The sequence below is a fragment of the Gavia stellata genome, chromosome 6 (genome assembly GCF_030936135.1).
Source record: "Gavia stellata isolate bGavSte3 chromosome 6, bGavSte3.hap2, whole genome shotgun sequence".
NCBI classification, from domain to species: domain Eukaryota; kingdom Metazoa; phylum Chordata; class Aves; order Gaviiformes; family Gaviidae; genus Gavia; species Gavia stellata.
In genome coordinates this window covers 44659173-44682408 of record NC_082599.1, presented here as the reverse complement: position 1 = coordinate 44682408, position 23236 = coordinate 44659173, and the positions used below count along the sequence as shown (strand labels likewise).

General features: G+C 42.3%; 1 protein-coding gene across 3 annotated transcripts in view; it reads right to left on the bottom strand.

Moving 5' to 3' along the window:
• RBMS3 (RNA binding motif single stranded interacting protein 3) overlaps positions 1-23236 on the bottom strand; it is a 714416-nt gene that overhangs the window by 430062 nt on the left and 261118 nt on the right. For 2 of the 3 annotated variants that reach the window (XM_059818612.1, XM_059818613.1), the window contains exon 1: positions 10802-10876. The exons of the other annotated variant lie outside the window; for it this stretch is intronic. In XM_059818612.1, coding sequence (XP_059674595.1) covers positions 10802-10876 — 75 coding nt within the window. Of the gene's footprint in view, positions 1-10801; positions 10877-23236 lie in introns of those variants that run through there. 3 annotated transcript variants of the gene reach the window in all.

Genomic DNA, 23236 nt, shown 5'->3' with positions numbered 1-23236 from the left:
TCACATTCCCTACCTCCAGGTTCTACCCAAAAAGAGGTGTGGATGGTACACAACTCTATCCCTAAACTCTCGATAATCCAGTATGGTCTTCTAGAGGCTGAGACCATTATTTGCATGCAGCCATTACATGAGCAAATAAGGTATTTAAGGCACCCCTCAGAATGGCTCTGAAGATTAGTTAACGTTTATACAGCCCACTGAAAATTGAAATGACTGCTAAATGCTAAGTATTACCATCACCAGGGATCCATTTAAGTAAAAGCAGGGCAGAAAGTAAGGAAATAAAACTTATTTCTTCTGTCCAGCACAATTACTGCCAGACTTATGCATGCTAAAAACACCCAATAACCCATCTAACACCGTAAATTAATGTTTATGCTATTAAGTTCAGACAATCTTATGCTGAAAGCTTTTCAAACTAGAGGAAATTGTATGTTGTGCAGGGACAACTGTATACAATTACAGTGATTTTGTAAAATGGCAGAGATATAAAGCAGAAAGTGAGTGGCCAGCAAAGCTTCTAAATCACACAGATAACAAGTATGTCCTGTCGGGCCAGTAGCCTACAGCTTTCTCACGGCTGTTTCTAGAGACAGGAATTATAGCCATAATCTCAAAATTCAAGATGACTCAGTGCATTGCACACCTGTATCTGCGAGGCAACATCAGACAGGTGGGATCAGCGTGTACCACTACTGCCATCCTGGAGTCACCATACATCAGCCAGATTTATTATTATCTTGCACCACCAGCTGGCACCCACAGCTAAAAGGGCCACCGAAAAACAACACTTTTACTGGAAATATTTGTAACAACCCCTGTGTTTCTCTAGGATGCAAAAGCTCCGAAGAGACACAAAGAGCACAAACATGAAATCCAATGAGTGCGATGCTCTCCCAGGCAGAAAACTCCCAGCTGCTTTGCTAAAGGGCACAGCAATATGTCTGCTTTATGCTTGTTTTCACAAAGGATTGTTTAACAGTACTTAGTGCAGCTCTACCTTGACACAGTAAACGTCATCTTCATACAGCCTAGGTAAAGCACTCAGCTTACCAAGTCCTACTGCATGCTTTGTCAAACATCTGAAGGACTGCAGTGCCTCTGACTTTTTTCTGATGTCTTTCAGGTATAGAGCTGTATTAAAGGTAGTTTTCGTGAATGCAAAACCAGGCAGGGACTTGTATAAGAGCTATCGGTCCTATTCCTTACCTTATTCATTGTACCGTTCACAGATCTTTTCACCACCAGCCTCCCTGCCGCTAAACAGTTTCAGAAGTGTCATTTGCACACGTAACGAGTATATATTAAACTGTTCAGTTACATATGGTAGAGTATCAGTTTGTGTGTATCAGCTAAGCAGAACATCGACAGCTGTGTAGACACGTCTCAGCTGATACTAAAAGAAGTCTTGTCGGCAGTTTTGGTCTTAAAGCAAATACACTGAAAAACTTAGCTCTAATTAGGCTGAAAGGCAGATACGATTTTCTGGAATGAACACTAAACGAATGCTGACGATAACACCATCTTTGCAGAATATCTTGTTTGGTTTGTCTTAAAAAGATAACATTTTCAGGATAAAATATTCTGACTTACAAGCTACGTCCCTGCTGTTTGTGTGTTCACAAAAATCCAAGTTTTGTATTTTAAGCTGTGTGTTATGCTTCATTAATACGAAATCACCATCCTGCATCACAGACATATTAGCTGAGCTCCAAGTGACCTAATTCATTTTTAATATTTCATAGTTTGTTAAAAGCTGAAACGAGAGATCACTAACACAGCTCTGACACCTCCTGTCATGAATCAAAAGATGTAGGGAAAAGGTCATGTACTTACTAACTGGCACCAAACCAAATTCATCACTATAAAATGAGAGAACAGAAATGAAGACTGCATTTCCCATTATGCTTCTCTCTTCGTAAGAGCATCCATCAACTTGCATGATACCAACAAGCAGAATTTATTTATATGCATGTCCCCCAATAAAAGGTCAGAGAGATGTGAGAAAGAAGAAATAAGGATGGCAGCCTTTATCTAAGCAAGAAGTAGTTTCTTCCCTTTAAAGCAAACTCAGCAGCAACAGCCTTTGAAGACGAAAAGGAGAAACAATTCCCAACCACATAAAGAAACTAACAAGTCCCTTATATGGCTAAGAATTGCAATGCCATTTTTTTTCCACAGCCGGAAAAATTAGAACAAGAGGGAAAAACAGAGCAAACTTTAAACAGGCAGTTCTCCGAGCACCAGGGAATTCACACAGGCACATCATTCCAGCTTTAAGAACTGACAAATACTTTCTTCTTTAAAGGGAAGGAGGACATTACACCAGGTGAGTCCCTCAAATCTAGATTTTAACTCTCCTGCTGTAACTATGGATACCTAGCTTTAAAAATCTTTTGTGATGCAGCAGTACGCCAGGCTCCCTTATCTCCTCCTCTGGCGAAACACCTCCATCTGAAATCCCCTAATCTCCCTTTATCTCGCAGGTCACCAATGCACCACCTCAAGGTTTTGCCAGCTCTGGCACCATGCGTTCAAAACAGCCCTCTGCCCTGTCTACTGCATCTTCAATCCGCCTCTCACCCTCTGGTAACCCTGGGGTGAGGGTTGCCAGCTTCTCACCCAGGAAGGCAACTAGATCGCATCGCGTGTTGTTTCAAATAACCAGAGAGCTTCTCGCAGGCAAGTCGAACAGGACTCAATGGTTGATCCAGCCCTGCCGCCTCCCGTCGGCGTGAGGTCGCGTGTGGAAAGGTCAGGCTCCCGCGCAGCGTCGAAACTGAACTTTGAATGGCTCAGCCTGGCTGGTCTCTAAATATAGCTGGGCAGAGGAAGGGCTGCGAAAGGGGGTGGGGAAGGGAGCGGGACAGAAGCCAAATGAGCAATCAAAACAACATCAATGCCAGTCCACCCATAAGACTCTCCCGCTCTGCAGCAGAGTATTTAAGTGCAGCTTCAACATTTAGTCTATTAATGCAAACTCACAGAGTAAGAGTAAACTGCTGCTGGATTTATAATTGGGGAGAGGGGAGACAAATCTGTTCAACTTTTCTCCTTGAATAAATTTTAATCACACAGGAGTGACATCACTTCCACTACATGACAGCCCATAAATCATCATCAACCACATGGTACCATCCATTAAACATGTGTCATGGAGACACCAACAAGGAACAAAGTATCAGAGAGCTTTACATCGTAAATATGCAATCTTATGCATCTTCGGGCTTCTACTATGATCTATATAAGTCAGGTGTTTTATTTCATTCATTGGCATCTGAATGAAGTCAATACAAGTAGCAGAGGAACCCTTACAGAAAATCCATCCAAACAATTTCATCTGCATAAATTTACCACAAATGATACACTTAAAAATGTAAATACTTACTTTTTTTAATAAATTACCACATTGGATACTGAAGTTGACTTTACAACAAACAAGCAGAGAAGGAATTTATTCCTGCCATGGTTGCAAGCAAACAAGCTCAGAAACAAACAAGGAAGACAAGAAGAAAGAAAGAAAAAAAATGTCTTTGCATCCAAAAGTAGGAAAAATAATCTTTTTCTCTTATATGACAGTGTCAGGCCTGAAAAATCTTTCAGCTAATAAAAACTTCCAGGAGAAGAGATTAAACTTTGCTGTAAACCAACAAAATCTAAAAGACAGTATGGCTGAGGAATTCAACAGGAGCCTCCAATCTGCAGCTACAGATAGGACAAGCAACCTCTGCTTCACTTCTCCATTTAGAAACACTCTATCCTCAGAAAAGACCTACGCAGAAAACTGACTTGTTTCAAATTTCAAAGAGGCTACATAGTATTTTTATCTTAAGAATTATAGAAATAAAAGCAAAACCAGCTCTCCGCTCTATCCTTTACTTTTGGTGGATTAACCACGCTTACTGTCTCACAGAAATTGCTAATCTTCATTATAGGCACTGGGCTCCATGCGAGACATCTTCTATGGCAATTTGACTTCCACTACATATAAATCATCTCTCAACTGTGGCAGAGAAAGAAACAGACAGAAAGACAGAGCGTCTGTTTTTTGCTGTTCATTCTCTGAAATTATAAATTAGAATAAATAATGTTAAATAGAAATTATAGCCATAGAAAATACAAAATGCTGTTAAATATCAGATGAGGTATGTCCTCACCCACTTGTATGACATAGAATCATTTTGATAGACAGCTCTTGTTTCTTTTGTAATCTGCATTTATATTTTTTTATACCTGCATATTGTTCAGCCGTCCTGGTTTTGCCATGGAGAACAGTATGTGCTTTGCGGGCCTGATTCTGCCTTATTGAAGACAACTGAAGCTCTTTCACCGATTTTTCAAGGGAAGCAGAACAGATCCCTCTCGCTAAAACTTCTATTCAATAATATTATTGTTAATCAGCTATTTAAAATATTGGTATGTCATTCGGCATCAGTAGACACCATTCTCAGGCTGATACCCTGCAAATTTAGAGTAGCTCTCTGTGTAAAAGTGTTTACTTCTAAACTTCCCTCCACCACTCAGTCTTGCCCATATGTGTGGGAAAGCAATTGCAAAACATCACTACACAAACACTCACAATATAGGCTGTGACAATATCTGAGTAAATCACTGTTCTCCGTCTCCCTTCTCTGCCCATCTGCAGTCTTTGGTATAGAACAACTATATCATAAAAGCTCTTATTCACACATGCTTTTGATATTACACTATTTAATCACATACAGCTGTAGCTGATGAGACTGTTACAAAACACAATTTTAATGCAGCACTGGAAGCAAGTTCTGGAGACACATCAACCATTTTCCTCTACATAAAATTTCTAACATTAAAAGACTTTTCTTCAAGAAAAACAAAACAGAAAAAAATAATAAAAACAGCCCACTCATTTTTTTTAAAATCTGCTTCTCTTCCTGGACACTCCAGAATGGGCTTGTTTGCAAGTGAACTCAAAGTCGCTGCCTGGAGTATAGATAGTGACAAACCCACTTCCCCTACACCAAAAAAAAATAAATTAAAAAACCCTGCTTGCAATTATATGCAAAGGGAACACTATCCAGGCTACTTACAGCAAGACCTGAAATGAACTCAGGCATCCTACTTGGAACACATCTTTTCTTATCTGGTTTTTAATTCATGGAAATTTAAAAACTGACAGTCTGATGACTTCTACTAAGATACCTGAATTAAAGTGTGAATATACCATCCTGCTTACTTTGAAAGGCCCCCATGCATTAAAAACCAAACCAGTCCAGTTCTGAAGCACTGTATTTTACTTTTGAAGGTGCACCTTGTATAACGCATTGTAAATTATAACTATTAACACACAGCATTTGCCACAGGAAGATCTGTGTAGCCTAATCTGGCAAATGCTAAATGCTTGTAACTTCCATCTTTTGTTATGGAAGTAAAACATATGCTTGCAAAATGAATCTCTGTAGCCTACAGTAATACACAAATGTTCAAAAGAGTAAAAATTTGAACTTTCCTTTCCCACAGTTTTGTTTTTTTAATTTAAACAGACTTGCATTGAGATAACACATTAAAGGAAGATCAACTAAGAGATTCAACATTATTTTAATATATATCACGGTGTCCCTTACAGCAGCAAAAGTATTTTTATCCAAGTATGTAAGAATAAATGGCAAACAGAAATGGAAAACAAATTAGTTCATATATTTCTGCATTTTTCAGAGGAACATAACTTTTATCTTCCTTATTGTTTAAAGCAACTGGCAAAATACTGGAGTTAAATATTAATATTACTGTCAAAATTACAGCCAGGCTTAAATATTTTTAAATGGCATTTAAACGAATTCGTATTTCTTTAAGGCAGCTCTCAGAGGCATTTAAAACATGCTGCGACATACTGAATCAAACAGGGGCTAAGTGCGAACGAACTTCATTCCTAGAAATGCATTTCTCTATTTGCAAGTGTTTGCCTTTACTTCGGCATGATCACATGGGCTCCAGCTAGACTTTTGAGCTCTGGCAGCAATCCAAGCTGCAGATGGTTGGAAATGCAGCCTGAAATCAGTGTGTGGTTGATGAATTACTCCTTACACCTGACCCCTGCTTCACACCAGGCACCAAACACAATCTGAACACTACCAGCCAGAGAAGCCCTGTCAGGCATCTCCGTATCTGGAACGCTTTCTTCAAGGCCTTCTGTATGGCCAGATGGTCAAAAGTGGGGAATGCGGTAAACTCGCTAAACAGAAACGTGAGTGACAAAAGAGCATGGGATTGGTAGGTACATGGTGAAGAGAGGCAAGAGCTTTGTGCCGATTCCAAAAATACGCTTTCTAGAAGAGGCCGTGGAGCTGAGGATGGAGGCGTGCTCATGGCATGCAACTGAAAGAGGTTCCCGATTCCTTCATGCCAAAGGATAACCTAAAAATGGCAGAAAGGAGACAAAACACGTACACGCACCCAAATGTGTACCCATAAAAGGACTTTATCAAGCTTAAACTCTTCTGACTACACCTGTTTGAATTTCCCAATTGTTTTTTCCTCAGCTGGGGCGCGTGTCTGTCACTTCATGGACATGCTTATTAAGCCACTCTTGCCTGCAGGCCGGTCTGCACGCTTTTCACATCCATAGAGACAGGATTTTATTCACATAGGTGTTGGGAAATCACACTTCTTCATTTTGCATGTGTTCACATGTGCATCAGGCACACTGAGACGAAGAGGTATTGTGGGTACAGGAAACGCCCCCTCTCTGCTTGGGGTATTTCAGCCTTCTGACTGGGTAGCAGAGTCCACACCATGAGAGTTTAACTACCAAACCCGAACCATGACTAATAGGTAGGAAATATCTAGAGAATGCATGAAAGCAAACCACACGGAAATAGCTGCTAAACTGGCATATTTTTACCCCAAATGCAGGTACAGCGATCGTAAACCAAACAATTCATGTCGGCAGGTAACTGTGGCACCTCCTCCTTTCTACCCAAGCGAGTCAGGTTTTTTTTCAGTAGACCGTTCACAGAGAGAGCTTACCCTGGCTCTAGGTCTAATCATAAGCTGCAGAGGACAAAGATAAAACACAGTGTCTACTAAATTAAAGACAGCCCTTCAAATATATTCAAATAGTTCAGGTAATTTTTTTCCCCCTTCTTCATATCATTACATGATATTTCACGGTGCTTACTTTTGTTTTCCACTGTGCAAAATGGCAAAGAGAACAGAATTTGCTTTGGCAAGCAAAAAGCTAAAGAAACAAACTCAGACCACAATGCAAGATTTAGCATCATTATCTTTTCACATGTGACAATTTACAACATACTCCTGTAAACTAGCTACGCCATCAGCAAGAATGCAACTAAGGAAGTTCACTCAACATCTCAAAATAAAATAAAAAACTACTATAGGTTCTCATCAGATATACATGAGCTGAACCCACCTCTGTGCAATATTTTTTGCAGCAAGAACACAAGACTATCCTTCACTTACAACAGTAACCAAAAATGCTTATGCTGAAATAAACTCCTGGGACACAGCTGGACTCTGCTCTCAGGATCTGCCTAAAGAAGTTCCAACACTGTACTTTCAAACTGCAGTTATCAGACAGCGTCATGCCAAAAGAAGAAAAATAAGGTTACGTCTTTCCTCAAACTCGGTGCTTGTCCTTAACAGACATATTAAATTCCTTGCAATTGTCTCTTAGAAATTGACCTTCCTCTCCCCACCCCCACCCCCCCCCCTTCTCATTTTTGATGACAATGGGTTTGTCTAAACCTGCAATTAAAGTTTTAGCTTCAGTGGTGGCATCTGATAACAAAGGAGCACAAGTAAATTGAATAATAAGAGTGTGCGCTTCATGTTCCACAGAAGGCCACGAAACACTATAAAACATGAAGCAATCAAACAAACATATGGAATCCGTTTTTTCTATTTATAAACCTATTACCCTTATAGCTATTCATTTACACTATTTCTGCACAACAACATGCTAGCTATGTTAGAAGATGCAAACACAGAGCGTAGACTGAGATCTTGTGGAGCCCCGCGCTCCCCCGTGAGAAGGATGTGATGTACACATTGTTACCGTACAGTAACGCGGTACTTCTCAAAGAAGAGCCGAGACAACTTCACCAAACAAGCAAAGCAAAAGCAGCGCTTCACCCAGATGCGCTGGGGAACACAAATTTCCAAACTCTGCCTGTTGAACATGCTGCCACGCCGCGTTTCACAAGCTGTACACAAATGCCAGAAAAAGCCTAGAATTTCTTTCTTAATTACAAATGAATGCACACCCCCCCAGCGTGCATGACTATGAGCATAAAAACACATTCTTTCTGTAGAGCTGAATCCTACCATGTTCGGTACAAAGAGCAGTTTTTGGAAAATAAAAAGCTGGAGTTCACAGGATGGCTGGAATCATACAGGGGTTTATTAATATGTGTTGCTCCAATAGGCATGATAAAAGATACAGCTCTCCACCACAACGTTATTTGATTACCCGACTATTAGCTTTAGACATACAATGGATCTAACTGCTTTAAAATGTCCCAGAAGCTGATGGCTAGCTTTAAGGTAACAAAATCCAGATGCTGCCTGTCTGCACTGCTCTAAACTCTTAAGGTCTATAGAAGAGAAATACTTGCACACGTGTGTGTGTGTGTATATATGTGTGTATATATATGTTTATTATTCAGGTTTTATGTACGGACTTAACTATGGAGCAAGACAAAAAGAAAAATTAATGCCATATAAAGCGTATCACCAATTTGAAATTTTACCTATCCTTACAGTAATAGTGCATGTGTGCAAAGACAGATGCACATGACTTTTCACAGGGTTGATAATTTTACATACTGGCTATAAAAGTGCATTTAATTATTTTTTTAAAGCATTCGGTTAAAAAAGCCACAGTATGGAAAAGCTATTGTTACTATTTTAAGCTCAAATACAAGGTTAATTTCCTCAAAAAGCTTATTTTACAAAGTTAAAAAAAATAAGCTAAAAAGAAAAAAAAGAAAAAAGACTGGCAAAATGTAAGCTACATGAGTAAAAGGCATGGAATGTCCAATATTTCTCCTCCAATACTCGAGGCTATTGTTCTTTCAAAAAAACACCATCAATTGTTTCATGTCCTTGGCTTGCCAGGTTTTGAGGAATAGCATCAGTCTGCGTCCCCCAATCCCCCAAACAGTTAAAGCTATAGGCAATATTGCAGTCAAGCTAGTGACGGGCTGCTGCTGCAACAGCAACAATACACACTAAATGGTCACAAAGGTAAAATGCAATTTGGATCGACGTTGAAAGGAAGAAAAAAAAACAAACCCAAACCAATAAAAATCACTCCAAAATACAAAATTAAAAAAGGCTAAATTTTATAAAAAAAAAAAAATCTGCACAACACAGTGAAAGAAACAGTAGAGCAAAGAAGCGAGAGGTAACCCTGCCATGAATTAGAAGGTTGTAATCATACTGAGTGCTTCTGGTGTCATCACAACTCCAACCAGCCTGAATCACAGTTTTGACAATTAGTTAATTTACACAATGCAGTAGTCAGGCCATAAACGTTAACAGGAAAGTAATTTTATTAACAAGGAAATATAACTTATCCTTTCAGAACTGCAGCCAGATCAATGTGCTTCAATCCAAAAGTCTGGAGAAGTCAGCCTCCCCCATGGCACTTCACCACACACAGATGCACACATCAAATGTCCCATGTGTTAAATTTTCCACAGAATCACGATGTGTGTATGCGTATGCAGTGCCATATGCACGTGTGTGCTCCCTGACTATCTTTTTTACCCCTAAAGGACGTTAGTTTATTGACTGAAACTGTTAATCTGTGGCTGTGAGGTCACATGTCAGAACAGTATTTTTTTCCCCCTTTTTTTTCTCTCTCTCTTTTTTTTTTTTTTTTTTTTTTTAAATACAGTGTCCTAACAGGGTTTGCAAACTTTCGGTTTAGGGATTCCTTTTGTTACTGTCCCTTGGTCACACAGGAAATCTTTTCAGAGAGCAGACTATTATACAATGGCATTAGAAAAATAAAGCTTTAATTAACTAACTCATGGCCAGGTAGCATTGACTTCACTCAGCCTCTTCAGGAGATGCAGGCCTGCTTTCCAGTCTGCTAGCATTTTAAAAATTATTAAGAAAAGAAGAAAGAAAAAGGAAGAGTACGCACTCGGACACGCTCTCCCAAAGTAGTTACCCTCTATTTTAAGACCTATTAAGTGCAACAGAGTACAGCCATATCATCCTCAATATTTAATGAAATATTAAAAGCAGTGCAACGCACTGAAACAAACTCCACCAGATTTACAGTCGGTTAGCTCCTCGCTTTCCTCCGAGCTCCACAGCATCTCCTCCTCAGCTGATTAAAAGTTTGAGTTGCCACAGACAGCTTTTCCAACAGCTAAATGCTTTTAAGCTCCGAAAAAACTGTAGACATCACTGGAAGAGCCACCAAAACAGTGTTCCGTGCCTGATGCTGTCCAGAACAGCCTTTCTCCTATGCCATAATACACGCACTACCTGCCCGGTGTTAGGATAGCGTTAACTGCACCAGTCTCCCCAAACAATAAAAGGAATTAGCCGACGCCAGCAGCGCTTGGGAAAAAAAAAAAATATAAACTAAAATAAAGACAGAAATGAAGGGGAGGGCAGGCAGTAACCTCCCTGCCTCTCTCCCGCCTGCTTTCTGCCTACCAGCTCGGCTCTGCGTGACACCGAACCCGAGGAAGCGACGGAAAAATCGCCAGAGAGAAGAGGCGAGCCCGCGATTGGCGCCGCGCCGCTCCCCATCACCCGCCAAGCGCCCGGCCCCGCCGTACCCTACCTTGGTTTGGAGATAGTGGGGGTAGTAGTAGGTGTACTGGGGGTACATTGGCTGCTGGTCCAGGCGTTTGCCCATGTAGCTGGAGTCCTTCTGGCTGGTGCAGGGAACTCGTTGGCAGGGTGTAGTGCCCCAGGGCCTCTCCTCCTCTCACGCCGCTATTCCTGACAGCGCGGGCGACGGAGGAGGCTGCCGAGACTTCCTCGCCGTCTACCGCGCGCTACTTCCAGCGCAGCCAAAAACGCGCACGCACGCACATATATGTGTGTGTGAGGAGGGGGGTGGGGGGTGCCGGGTGTGCGCGCGCGGGGCTGGGTCGGTGGAAGCCCCCTGCACGGCTGCCCGCGGCGGCGCAGCCCGCCTCCCCCGCTGGCAGCAGCGTGCCTCCGGCGGCGGCCGCTGCCCGGCTCGGGAGGGGAACGTCCTGCCAGAGGAGCCGGGAAGACAGTGCAACTCCAAACCTCCGCAGAGCCGCTCGCTCGCTCCCTCTCCTCGTCCTCTCCTCGGCTCGGCTCGGCTCGCCCCGCTCTCGAGCCCTCCCCTCTCGCTCCCCACCCACCCCCCTTCCAACCGAAAAAAAAAAAAAAAAAAAAGAAAAAAAAAAGAAAAAAGGGGGGGAGGGAAGAGCCTTCCCCAGCCTAGTTGCCGCTGCCTCCCTCACGGAGTGACATGGTGCTCGGGGCTCGTCCTGTCTTTCATTCAAACCCCCTCCGCGCCGCGCCGCCGGTGGGAGGGACCTCGGCGCGCCGCTCCCCCGGGAGGCCGGCGCAGGCCGCGCGGCCGCCTCCGCGCCCCCGCCCGCCCCCGCCGCCGCGCCCGCGGCTCCCCGCGCCCCGCCGCCGCGGCCCCCGCCCCGCCCCGCCCGCCGCGGCCCCGCCGGAGCAGGGAGCGCCGAAAAGCGGCCGTGGGACTCGGGAAATCCTAACGCCGGGGGGGCGGGGAGCGTGGCGGGGAGCGAAGCCCCACCACGCTTTTTGCTTTTTTTTTTTTTTTTTTTGAAGAAACAGGCAGGGGAAGGTCACGGAGTCTGGTCGCCAAGCAGGGAAGTCGTCGTCCTCCCCCCCAGGCCTCCTCAGAAAACTGCTCCGTACCGTCATCCGGCACTTCGCGGAGAGGCGACCCGGGGCCAGACATATTAAATACATACTTTGTTAGACCGCTTATGTAAGACTTGGTTTATCTAAAGTTGGAACAAAATGGAGGAAGAGGGTAAGAGGAAGCCCGCCCGGCCTGACGTACGGCTGCCTTCGGCCAGGTGTGAAAATAACCACGGAAGTTACCCGCGGCTCCCTTTGCCCCCAAAACGGCCGGGCTGCCCTGGCCGCAGCACGCCCCACGGCCTCCACCCCGCAGCCGCCCGGGCCCAGGTGAGGGCCAGCGCCGCACCCGCACCCGCACCCGGCGGGGAGCCCCACACCTGCCACAAATCCCGGGCGCGCCGGACCTGTGTCAGCACAGCGGTCCCAAATACTTATTCTCCGAAACACGCGAAGGAAGACTGTGTCTTGCAACAGGACTATAAATCACCAGCAAGAAAGTGCGTGAATAACAAAACGTTTCCTCTTGTACACAAATCCCAGCGTTTCTCCTTTTTTTTAAATCACTGATTCCTTCAACACGTCATCAAATTCCTGGGCCTTTCTAGAGTGGCTTTGCCTATTTATAAATTCAGGGGGAAAAAATGTGGGGCAGCAGTTTCTTTTTGTTTTTATTTAAATCATCGGTAGTATTGCAGCAGGATTGTCAGCTGCTGTATTATCAACCAAATTGCTTCAGAAAAAAAAAAGAATTATAAAAAGAATTTCTTTAAAGGGACACTTCTCAAGACTGGTAGAGCTAAAATTAGACTTGCCAGCTGTGTTTTGGTTTGTGGGCACGTGCTTGCACATGACAGGAACATGGAAATATCACGCTTTACTCTGGCAGTTTGCTGTTCTCATAAGCGGAGGGTTTTGTTATGGATTCCTATAACTGCCCCGTAGCCAGTTAGTTCACGAGCAAAAGAAAGCAGCTGAAGGAAATGGGCAGTGCGGGAAGCCATACACATGCTCAAAATACTGCCTACGTATGTGTATACCACACAGATACGCTATGCTTTCATCACCAGGCATTAATAATTATTAGCATTTAGGTACCAGTCCTGTGCCACACGGTAAGAACAAGGTGCCACTCTTACACAAGTATTTGCCCCATGTTTCAGGAGGAAACCTTTTGCAAAACGAGTGCTCTGTTCCCAGAGCCCTGTACAGACATTAACCGGGCGCTCTTGCCCATCCAGAGGAGCACTGCGGAGCACTACCACCACCCCAGCTTCCAAACCTGCCAAAACAGATTCAGAAGGCGGCCCAGGTTGGGGAAACTATTGAGTATTTTCAATTCCTACTGAAGTCCAAGCTGGCCAGGACCGCATGGTCCCTCGGAAGCTCAGATCAGAGGTGAATGAAGAAAAAAGACAGGAACAGGAGAAGAAGCCTGCAATTCCCAACTTCCAGCCCTATGGTTTATATTGCTGCTCAGCTTTAAATACGCTGCCTCTCATGGTAGTGTGTGATACTCCAGTAATACTCTCGCTTAGGCTTTTTTCTCCCCCCGCCCTGCTTTCCCCGAGGGTGAAATAGACTGTCTGAGGGTTGGTATCTGCAGAAGTGAATAGTGATCACTTGACAGTACGTGATACTTGGAGCCTGACAACTTTCAGATTGTTCTTTCAACTGCCAGAATTAAGTTGTTGTGCTTCTCTCCCCACCTTCTCGCTTTTCCCTCAGGATATTAACACAGTTTTTCTTGCTAAGCGGTTGGCTTGTAGAAATGGATGTAACCAGATTTGGGGGAAGAAAGAACCTGTGTGTACAGGGTGAAATAAAAAAGAAATACTAAGGAAGTAGAAAACTGTGCATTCTGACCAAGAGCTCTATCCGAACATGCAAGGTTTGCTGTGGCCATTATTTTAAGTCCAGGAAGGACCATTTTGGCTATGTCACCTGACTCCTGCGAGTATTTCACATCATGCCATAAAATTTCAAAACAAGATTTCCGCACACGGCCTGTCAGATGCACGGGCCAGTAGCACCAGCGGTTCTCGCAATCAGGAGAAGGTGGGGAGCTGCAGGGGAAGCCGGACGGTTACCAGCGGGTAACCGCTCCGCCTTCCTCCCGCTCTCTCCCAGAAAAAGTCTTAAATATGCAGATGATTTGGATTTCCCTTTTCACCTGTAATCCTGACGAGGTGCTGAGCAGTCTCTGCTGTTTGTTCCGAGTGCGCAGCACCTTGCATGATTGAGCCTTCAGAGATGCAAGATAGAGTGGAGGCAGCAAAAATAGGAATTCAATATAAAAGAGTGGGGGGCCAAGGGGAGAAGATGGGAGGCAATATAGCATAGCAAAAATGCAAATGAACAGCCACAAAAGCAGATTTAGATAGCACACAGCCTCTGAACAAATGCTAGCGCTGGAAAATGGAAAATTTCCATTTGCAAAATACAGACATCAAAAAGATCATCTGTGACTCGGGAGCACGCTGCTTAAATAGAATCCCCTTCATTTTCTGGCCTGTGCATTTGAATAACTGAATCCACTTGCAAACTGAAATAGCAGTTTGCCTACCGAGTGTTAAGTATAAATGTTCCTCAAAAGAAAAGACAAGCTGTTAGATCCCAGTGAGCAACAGCGAGCAAACTTCACAACTTTTTTTCCTCCTATTGGAGGCTCATTATCAAGCCCAGCCAGGCCCACTTGCGGGAATCCAGTGCGCGAGCCGAGTCCCAGCGCACCTGCAAAGGCACTGCTGCCACCGGTGTCACCGACCTGGGGTGAGATTCACATGACAGGCGAGCAATAAGGATCTCTTCAATGGGAAATTTAGAAATGAAATCAAATAAATGGGAACAGATCAACTGTAAAGCAGACAGCCAAATACATTCAAAGGCAGGCGCCAAAGGTTATTAACTCAGATACAACCAAAGCCGTGGATAAGAAACCTGGAGTTACCTGACAGGAAAAAAAAAAAAAGAGAATGCTTCTCCTGGCAGCCTGAAGTACAGAAATTACATATGTTTGGATGTATTTTTACCTTTCATAAAATGCAGATTTTTTCATTCACAAGAAGTGAGTTAAAAGAAAAAAGTAGACACCTAGTAGAAGGATGACATTAAGGGGCTCTTCTTTGCTAAAATACAATTCTACATACACTTATTTCTTTTTTTGTTTTTTTTTCCTATGAAAGCCTTCTAACGTCACAGGTATCAGCATCAGGGAGCAATTCAAACAGTTTCTAGCTCCTTGCTCTTGAAAAGCAGCAATACATATTCTAGGCAAACTTTTGACAAAATTATGTCAAAATTGTCTAAGTCAGGATTAGGGAAAATTTGCTCGTTGGGCAGCAGAAATACAGCTACCACCACCTAAAGCAATATAATAGGGTAAAGAAAAAAAAAGAACAACAATTATCTTGGGCTTACATTTTTGACACTGTCTTTCTGCTTTTATTCTATTTACTCATTAAAGCTATTTCAAAGGAGAACAGTGATGCTTGACAGCTTGTTTACAACGGGTTACAAGAAGAATACTGATTTTATTTCTACATCTGTCAGCTCCTTCAGTCCAGGTACCTTAAAACTATGTTGATGAACACTGAATCTTGCTATTTAATAGTTCATTAATCAAGCTGATTTGCCTAAGGATAGCTAACCGAATTTCTAACAAGCAGTATATCCTGGTGCAACTATTAGTAAAGCATGTGATAACCATGGCGGAGGTGGGGAAAAAAAGACACAGGATCAAAACACTTAGCTTAACAATGACAGCATTAAGCGTCTGGGATCGACAAAATCTTTCTGAGGTAGGGGACGCCATCATTTTCAGATGTGTTCCTCTCACAGGAGACCAAACACCACCGAGGGCGGCTTTCCCCACACACGCACACCTCCTGCCTGCATGAAAAATGGGCCAGATTTGCTCGCCACACTTCAGCACTAACCATTGCAGCACCACAAAGTCTAGAATTAGGCAGAGCTGCAGATGGCCCAGAGTAAATCTGAAAGAGTTAAAGTATGAGATTTTGGACAACAGCAAAGGCTTACCACCTACCTATCATTAGATTTCATTATTTTACACTTTATCATCTTCCATCTTAATACTAGGGCTCAGGTATTTCCATTGGTCTACCTTTACCTAAAGGCCCTTTCCTAAAGGAAATCTTCAGACAGCAGCAGAGCGGAAAATTTTGGGGAAAAGCGAGTAACAGTGAACATTCACTGCTACCAGATTTTTTGTGCTTTCCATCTGATATAAATGCACCTGCACAAGCAAATGAAACTAGCAGCCAGTTCTACAGACAGCCCTAAGTTATGTGTTTAAGTCCTCTTTCTGCAGATGTTAACGGATACAACCAAAGTAAATAATATTATCTTATTCTTTTTTCTACAGTCTGTTTCCTACACATCTCAGAAGGCTTTGCAAGTATTAATTCACTCTGTGATGTGGAAGAGAATTAAGTAACATGACCAGTCAGCACCAATGCCCCAGTTATCGCAAAGAACAGTGGGTTCCTCCCTCCTCACAAACCCTCACTGCATGGTAAAGGCTGAAGCACATACGACTGGTGGGGAGAAGAAGTGGTACTTCGTTTTGGTTCTGGTGGAGGTTCATGAGGAGAGAAAGCAGTGCGATGGCAGAGAAATGCAACGTGAAGAAGTGGGAGAGGAACATTGGCTGTGGTGTATCACTGCTGTACCCTTAAACAGGATCACACACACATCAATAATTCAAGGCTATCAGAAAACTCCAGGATTTTGCACAGGTTAGAAGACATGCCTTTCAAAGGTGGTATTTTCTATTGCACCTCCACATCACAAGTGAGTAAATATTGCGCCTGTTCTTGAGTCTAAACTCTTAGGATGAAAAGAGCAAACAAACCCCCAAACAGTAAGAGGGCTAACCAAGGCCATTTCACTCTTGCAGCATTTTAACTTAATACTACCAGCATTAGATGTGGTATGTTTCCAGAGGGAGAAAATGCTCCGCTTCCCACCTTCCTCCCTCCAAAGCCCTGCTTACTAGTCACTTTCCCCACCCTCTGTTTACTTAAAATGAGATTGTAATCAGGGAACATGAGACTTTTTTCTTAAGGAAGTTTATTTCTGAAGGTAATGGGGAGACATAAATATGTCGCCTGTTTACTGAGGCTCATAAACACATAAGAACACAGACAATTAATTGTCACTGAGAGAGTTCACAGAAACTGCGAACACAGAAAATCCTAGCTTTTTAGGGCATGTTTAACTAAATGTTCACCCATCATGTACTGAATTACTCAGTGAGATATTAATTTTGTGCTCCAGCTGAGGGTAATCACAGAACAAACTGGCATTATTCAAGTTGCTCTATGAAATTACAGTGAGGGTAAGCTTAAGAACAAAGGCCAGCAGGAGTCGAGCCTCTCAACTTGAAAGGAATTATCTTTTCCTCTAATTGAAGTGAGGGCTGTTTTGTTTTGTTTTTTCTTTCCTTCCTCTTGCTAGATTTCCAACAACACTCCTTGGCAGAAGGTCTCCTTGCAACGGGGCTATCACGGTTAAAGCCCAGGAGCAGGAGCTCATCAGCCTGGGAAAGTTTACTAACGTAATTGCACCAGCATTCTCGACAGCTAAAGTTATACCCACATAACGCCTCGTGTGGGCATTCTTACCCGGGAGCAATTACACTGGTAAATACCCCTATTTACGTAAGCCCAGAAAGACTAGAGGTCGGGGTCCTGTTTTCCTGCTGCTGCTGCCCCTGACCTACGCCGTGACCTTGGACAAACCACATCTCCCTCTCCCTCCCTTCTGGCTCTGTCTCACAAGCTTCGACTGGAAGCTCTTTGTGGCAACAACAATCTCCATGTTTTCACAGTACCACAGAGGAACCTCGATTTTGGTGGGGCACCTAAACAACACATCGTCAGAAATCTGTAATAATGCATGTAAACAGTTTGTTCTTCCACCATCCAGACAGCTGCTGTTAGAGAACTCACAGTCTGTGGCATTTTTTTGTATGGGAAAAAGTTAACAATAGGCAAGAATAGAGGGTCATCTCAGGCTACATTCCATCACTATCAAATATAATACTGTCTTCTTTCTCCATACTTACCCTCCCCAGCATGCCAAGACACATTTCTTCTTGTCTCTTTCATATCTGGCAGGCTTATTTGCCCACTAAATAACTCCTCATCTATTGCTGGCTGTAAATAAAGCCTGAATGAGCCTTTGCTAATAATTTCTATTTCATCTGCTAATAGACCCCCTTCTAAAATGCAGTACAATTATGCCACTACTCTTGCAATTTAGCCCAAAACTTCATTCAAAAATGTTTGTAAAAATAATTTTTCATTATGACTATTGCAAGTTTTATGGTTTTGATGAAATCTCAAAATATGACCATTATTTTCAGTTTAGTTCAAATTTTGATTTTTTATGTTAATTTCTTCATACAAGTTCTGCCTTGACCCAACTGCAATAAAAATTTCCCTACTTGGTCCCCCTGAAAAAGGAAAAATCAAAGTCTAAAAAAAAGTCTCTAACATGTTTTCAAAAATATCTTAAGCAAAAATACTCTTTTTTCTCTACACATGTGGGAAAATATTATTTAGGAATTATACAGATGAAATACCACTATTTAAATCAGTCTCTAGGGAAATGTCTTCATCAGTTGTTTTGGTTTTAACTGAAATTCATGACTGGGAAAAGCAATCTGCACTTTAGCTTGCCCCGGTAAGTCCTACAGTAATTCAGAGTCTATTCAGTTCTAAGTATTTTATAAATAAAGAAAAAACACAGGTTATGGGAAACTGTAATCTTTGTCCATAACAAAATGCTATTCTTCTCCTTCTCACCTAAACACAATCGGGAAGCATATAAAACCACTTACTAGGACCTCTAGTGCCTTGTTATCAACATGTAAAGCTTCCCCATGACATTACAAGAAAAACTGTAAGCGTCCACTAAATATGGAATCAAAAGATTGTGAGTAACAATTCCCAACAGAGGGGGAATTTCCAGCTCTCAAATTCTGTCTCAGACAGGTAGGAAGAAAATGCATAGCAAATGGAGAAGTACAGTACTGGGAGTTGGGTAAATAGTTCCACGTTGCAGGTAAGCTGGAGACTCAAACCAATTCTTCGTTTTTCAAATCAGTTCACTCTTTTTTAGGAATAATGGCATTTTTTGTAATGGACAGTTTCCATTCACCACAGAACCAATGCAACCTGCCATGTAAAATCAAACCTTATGTCACGCCAGATTACTGTCCATCATAACCAACGAAAATGTATTGAACTGAATATACTTGGTTCAGGAAACCTCTATTTTGTCAGCTGCAGTATAGCTCATTGTCCATTAAACAGTGCCAAGCCCATTCTGAACAGAGCACACTGTAGAAATGTTTAACCTCCCAATCCTATACTTGTCAACTTTGCAGAACAAAAGGGAGGGTGGTACCTAACATCTAACAAAAACAGAGTTAGGACTGCCACTTTCCTGTACCAGAGAAATTCTTTGGGTAAGAGATAATTTATTTCCTGCAAACAGACAAATGCTAATTATAGCTCAAATCTTCCCTCTTTTTTTCCTCCACCTTTTTTTTTCTTTTCCTTCCTCCCCGCTGCATCTTTTCTTCAGTCTTGTTCGTCAAATATCTTTTGCCTTCAAAAAAATCTCATCAAATCTCTACATTCTCCTTCACCTAAAAGTTATCTTTTTTTGAGAATAATTTGCCTGCCTTCTTTTTTATATTCCAGCTGGAGTTTTTAATAAAGCACAGGGACTCAAGGCTACTGTATTTTTATTAGGAGATGGTGGAAACTTTATAATGATTTCTATTCACATTCAGCAAATGTTCTTCCCTATTGTTCTACCCTATTCACCTCTCCCAACATCCCATTCCCAAATCGTTTTACTCTGTAATCCTTCATCTGTTTTGTCTCCTCTTCATTCCTGTCCCTACCGAATCCCTATCTTGCCAGCACAAGTACTTTCCTTTTCTTAACCTTTTCTCCATTTTTTTTTGTTGCCCTGATTCCTCAGTCACAGATGCTTTAGGCTCCGCTGATATTTTCTTACTTATGTCGCAGTTCTTTGAATGTAGAATCAAAATATTCATGGGGAAATAGATACCACTGAGCTGTTCTTTTTAACTTGGAAATCTATCCTGCTAGATGGGAGGAGAAAGCACTGCATGCCATAAATATCTAAATTCATGTCAGCCAAGGTGCCTCAGCAGGGTTGTGGACAGAGTTAGAGAGTTTAAAACATAGTAGAAGGTGAGGATACTAAGTTCATTAATAGGGGAAGAATTGGGTCTCATAAACGGAGGATCCAGTCAATCTCACCTCTTAATGACTTCTTTTCAATAAAGGGATTTAAAGAAGTTTCTGCTCGGTATAGATGTAGACAGCTTCCCTTCTCCTCACAATTGCAAGTTGCACACCCCTGACATCAACACGCTTGTCTTTTCAGGATCCTATGGCAGCAAAATATATCAGCCTAAAAATATAAAAAGTCTTTGCCAAAGATTTCTCACCTCACATACAACAGGGTAAGAATGACAAGGAGAAAACACTAAAAGCAACTAGGAGTGAAATATTAATCTTTTGATACAGTTTTCCAGCTGAAATACTGACACAAATTCAGCTTGCAGATAAATTTGCGGTTTGGCCATTTGGTACATTCCCACAAAGCAAAGGAAGAGGTTTCTGTACTGTGAAGAGGTTGTAGGAGGGAAAACAAAACAACTTAATTTCATTTAATTCAGGGGTTGTATTTTTAGCAATAGATATTTCTTTGTGCTAGTTATCTTATTTGGATGTTTTATCAGAAGGGCCAGGAGCTTTCTGTCACTATGGAGGTTTGACATTTCCCATTATATCAGATCTCCATTTGAGTGAACTATTGGTTTGTCAGATCTCTACCATTTCAGCTGAGTATTTCCATCCTGTAGATCACATCCTCCCTTCAAATTCATGGTGAGACATTTCAGTCAAACTATTTGTCCTTTTGTTGTTTCTCAAGAAAGAGATGAGGTTTTTTTCCTGTGTTGGAATAAAGTGGTGCCAAATGTAGGCAAAAATGTCCAAGTTCATCCAGCTTCTTCTCCTTGGGTAGTGGCTGGAAGGAGCCCAAAGGAAGGCAAGGTTTCTTACTACATGTGCAAGAGAGACCTGAAATTTGGCCAAATGGATGACTCTTTCTGCTAGGGAAGTGCCTGTCTTGTGAAAACTTTCCAGATTTTGCCACGAGAAACATTTGAAATCACATAGTCCCTGCATGCTCAGCAAATACCTCCCTGAAGTTTCTATACTCGCTTCCCTACCAGCTCCCATACACCTCTGCAGAAAGACAGGGAATGGCATCTACCTCCCTCTTAGCTGTGGGGAAGTGTGCACACAGAAAGAGGAGCTGCACAGAGCAGTGCTGGTCTCACCTGAGCAGCACAGCATGAGGCATGGATCACAGATACGGCAGGAGATGCTGGCACCTAACTCTGGTAGTACTGTGGGGTATTGCATTATTTTTGCAATTATGATACTGCTGCGGTGTTGGGGTATTTCCCATCACTCACTGAGATGTGGAGCTGTGGAGGAGGGAGCACAGAAGGAAACTGAAGAATAAAAGGGCGATATGCCTAGGTTATAGGGAGAGATGAGGACAAGACATCAAGGCGCTGATGTTGTAAAAGGAGCCCAGGGTGAGTGAGTGTTACAGTCTAGAGTGGAGAAGAATCAAACAGGGAGCTGGAAATACCTGTGCAAAATGGGATATGAGATTAAGAATCAAGTAAGATTAAGAATGAAGAAGCAGCAGCAGCAATGGCAACCAGGTAGTTAGGAAGAGCCAAATTGATTTGGGGGGCTAGACAGGACAAGAGCAGAGCCAAAATGGGTGAGAACAGAAGGGGCAGAGATGCGTATGAGGACAGAAGAGGACAACCCTTTCCCTCTGCATCCTGGCCGTAAACTTCAAATTCCTGATGTTGACCATGCCTCTGTTGTCAAAAAAAATCATCTACGCCCAGCTGCAAAGTGATCCAGCCCCAGACACTCTCCATGTCTCTGTGATAAGGTTTCAACCTTGCTGACAATCCATTTGTCAACATGCCATGGAATGGCATTTTCAGATTCTTTTTTTTTTTAAAAGCTAAAACCTTTTTCACACATAAATTAAATTAAAAGAACAAGGGGGAAAATTCCATGTGATCCCACATTTAAGGTTAATGAGTAATGGGATAATTATAATGAATAATAAAAAGATAATGAGTGTTCACAGAGAAGCCCATTATAACTGCGTAGACAACCATTACTCTGTAATTTTATACCTTTTGAACACTTGACTTTGCAACCTTAATGCTTTTTTAACATTGTTTTTGTCTGTGTAATGATATATAACAATCTCCAGACACCATCTGCAGTCTTCGTATTTCCTTGATCTCTTTCAAACAAATTTTAGTAGTGGGTATGGGAAGAGGCGAGTGATTAACTCACTGAGCAACAGCCAGGACATAGAGAGGGATGCATTTGGTTGTTTCCTCTCTGCACTTTCATAATTCCTATCTCAACAGCTGGGACCATGCTACAAGGTCTTGAGCGTGGTTTGTCTGCTTTAAAGCCTCTGCGTTATGACAGTTCTGTCAAAATTTCTTGATTCTGCAGTTTGCTTCTCCCATTGGTCTAACAACCGAACCCAAGTTAATGAGGCTTCAGGACACAATTAAACATTTAATGGTTCAGTTAGGGTTGTGGCCAAAAGCATGGCATCAACCATTTTCTTGATTCCTTTTCATCTGACACTGTGCCGATTACTTTAGTTGTACTTGCTGTCCTTCACTGCTGGACCCCTGCTTAGACATGGTACTAGGAACATTTTTTTAATTGGAAAGAGGCATTGCACGCTTACAGACTATCATATTTCAAGTTTACTGCTAGGAAAAGCCAATATTAATAAGGGTTGCTTTTGCATTTCTTCAGGCATTACATATTTTAGCTGCAAATGTCAGCTCTTAGCAAGTTCTTAGCTCTTGTTTCCAAAGTATCGTAATATTAATAAATGCCCCATAGGACTGTCACAACTGCTTGACACTCTAGCAGCTCTGGGTCACCTTAAAGCCACTGCAAGTCCCTAAACATCTGCATCATTCAGACTGGAATCCTAATGTGTACTGTGTAGCAACCATCACTATACTACCTGCATGCTTATATGCAGGTGATTCTCTTGGCAGCTGAGATTTCTATTTGCAATAAAAGAAAAAAAAACATTTGCAGTAAAGAGCAGACACTTTGGGGGACCAACTCAGTAACTCGACTACCTGTGGAGCACACATTCTCATTTCCACCCTCACGACCCTAAAGCCATCATTGCAGTCTGAGTGGAAAAGGGGAGTTAACACTAAATAATATTAGATAAGAGCCAA